This window comes from Monoraphidium neglectum, assembly GCF_000611645.1.
Source record: "Monoraphidium neglectum strain SAG 48.87 unplaced genomic scaffold scaffold05630, whole genome shotgun sequence".
Lineage (NCBI taxonomy): Eukaryota > Viridiplantae > Chlorophyta > Chlorophyceae > Sphaeropleales > Selenastraceae > Monoraphidium > Monoraphidium neglectum.
Genome location: NW_014008000.1, coordinates 81 through 2,237, shown reverse-complemented (window position 1 = coordinate 2,237; position 2,157 = coordinate 81). Strand labels below are relative to the sequence as shown.

General features: G+C 66.0%; 1 protein-coding gene across 1 annotated transcript in view; it reads left to right on the top strand.

Annotated features, from left to right (window-relative positions):
- Nucleotides 1-1,942, top strand: part of MNEG_15750 (Intron-binding protein aquarius) — a gene marked incomplete at both ends in the record, with an annotated part of 3,062 nt that extends 1,120 nt beyond the window's left edge. The window contains 4 exons of the mRNA XM_014035779.1: nt 122-196; nt 405-548; nt 870-1,028; nt 1,520-1,942. Of these exons, the coding sequence (XP_013891233.1) occupies nt 122-196; nt 405-548; nt 870-1,028; nt 1,520-1,942 (801 nt within the window). The remainder of the gene's footprint in view (nt 1-121; nt 197-404; nt 549-869; nt 1,029-1,519) is intronic.
- Nucleotides 1,943-2,157: the final 215 nt, after the last annotated feature.

Sequence of the window (2,157 nt, the reverse complement as noted above, 5' to 3'; positions counted from 1 at the left end):
CAGTGGACCACCCCTAGCGGGAGCATGCCCAACGCACAATCCCCCCGCCACACCTACACCTACACACACACGCACACGGACGCACTCACCCAACACGGTTTGGCCCCCCCCCCACCCGCAGATCCGTGATGAGACTGGCAACCTCATGAACGACTTCACGGGGCGCGTCAGGTTCGACGAGCGCAAGCCGCCCCAGGTGAGCCGCAGCCCCTGCCCCCTTCCCTCCCGCGCGCCCACGTGTCTGCGCTGTGCCCGCGTCTGGCCCGCCTTGCCGGCCACTCGGACCCCATACCACAACCCTGGTACAGTTTTCCCTCTCCGCCACCCTTGCCCCCCACTCCACACCCCACCCTGGTCCTGAACCGCCCTGCCGATGCTCCCCTGCCCCCCCCCCAACCCCCCAGGGTTTTGTGCGCACCCTCACCCTGGCCCTGGACCCGGCGCAGTACCAGATAGACGTCAACGCCGCCGCGGCAGCGGGGGGCGGCGCGGACGCCGGCGCTGACGTGTACGCGCGCCTCAACTGCGTGCTGCGGCGGGACGCCAAGGTGGGGGCCTTGAGGGGGGAGCGATGGGTCGGGCGCCTGCGTGGGGGGCGAGCGGCGCAGCAAAGGGGCGGCGGGGGCCCGGGATGGGATGTTCAGGGGGGCCGCGCATGGGGCACGGCGCTCTGCCCCAGCACAATACCTCAGAGCACACATGTGAGCACACATCCAGCCCCTGTGTCCTACTCCCCTGACACTGAACGTGCGTGCGAATGTCCCTCTCCATTCACACACACACACACACACACACACATACACACATACACACATACACACACACACACAAACACACACACAAACACACACACACCTTGTCCCCCCCAGGAGAACAACTTCAAGGCCGTTCTAGAGTCAATCCGTGACCTGCTGAACGAGGACGCAGCCATACCCCCCTGGCTGCACGACATATTCCTGGGCTACGGGGACCCCGCGGCCGCCCACTACACCAACATGCCCGACACACTGACCACGGTGGACTTCAAGGTGGGGTGGAGGGGGGGTGTTTGAGTGTGTGCGTGTGTGTGTGTGTGTGCTTGTGTGTGTGAGTGTGTGTGTGTGTGTGTGTGCGTGCGTGCGCCTGCGTGTGTGTGTGGGTGCGCATGAGTGCTCGTGCTCGTGTCTGGGTGAGATTGGGTGGGTCCGTGGGCGGCTGGTTGACTGAGTGGCAATTGGATGGTGGATTGCAGAATGCGCGAGTGTCCCCCGAACATGTGCGCCCTGCGGGCGGGCGGGGGCTGGTCCCGATACCTGTGATTACCTCCTGTTGCGCTTGCGCCGGCGTATATGACACACACACACACACACACACACACACACACACACACACACACACACACACACACACACACACACACACACACACACCTTGCGCATGAACCCAGCCGATTACTGTGCCCACCCATCAACCAACCCCACCGCCTGCCTGCGCACCTCCAAAAACCGCGCTCTCCTTGCCCCGCCCCCCTGCCCCCCAGGACACCTTCCTGGATTTTGGCCACCTCAAGGACAGCTTCCCCCAATACAGGGTGAAGATCAAGGACGCTGACGAGGACGCTGACAAGGACGGCGCCGCAACCGCCAAGGGCAAGGGCGCCGAGCCAGGCCCGCCCGCGCCGCCGTACCGGCTGACATTCCCGCAGGCGGCCGCGGCGGTGCCCGGCAGCACCAAGACCGGCGCCAGCAGCAAGGACGCGCGAGACGCCGCGCTCGCGCCTGCGGCCGCCGCGGCGGGCGAGCAGCAGCAGGAGCAGCAGCAGCAGCAGCAGCAGCAGCAGAACGGCGGCGGCGGGGGTGATGCACGGCCTGTGTTGTTGGTGGAGCCGTACGTGCCTGAGAACCCGGGGCCCTACCCGCAGGACCAGCCGCGGCGCAACACAGTCAGGTTCACGCCAGTGCAGGTGAGGGGGGCCGGGGGCGAGAGGAGGGTGGGGTGTGGTTGTGGGTGTGTCGGGGGCGCTAAATGTGACGATGGATTAAAGGCGCGTTGCGCGCGTGATTTCAGGGCTTTGCGTCCTTTGGGGTTTTTTGGCTTCCTTGCCCCGATGGTTGCAAAGTGTGGGCGGTCTCGTACCCACCACCGTGTGGCGGCGCGCGCTGCTGCCGTCACGCCCGC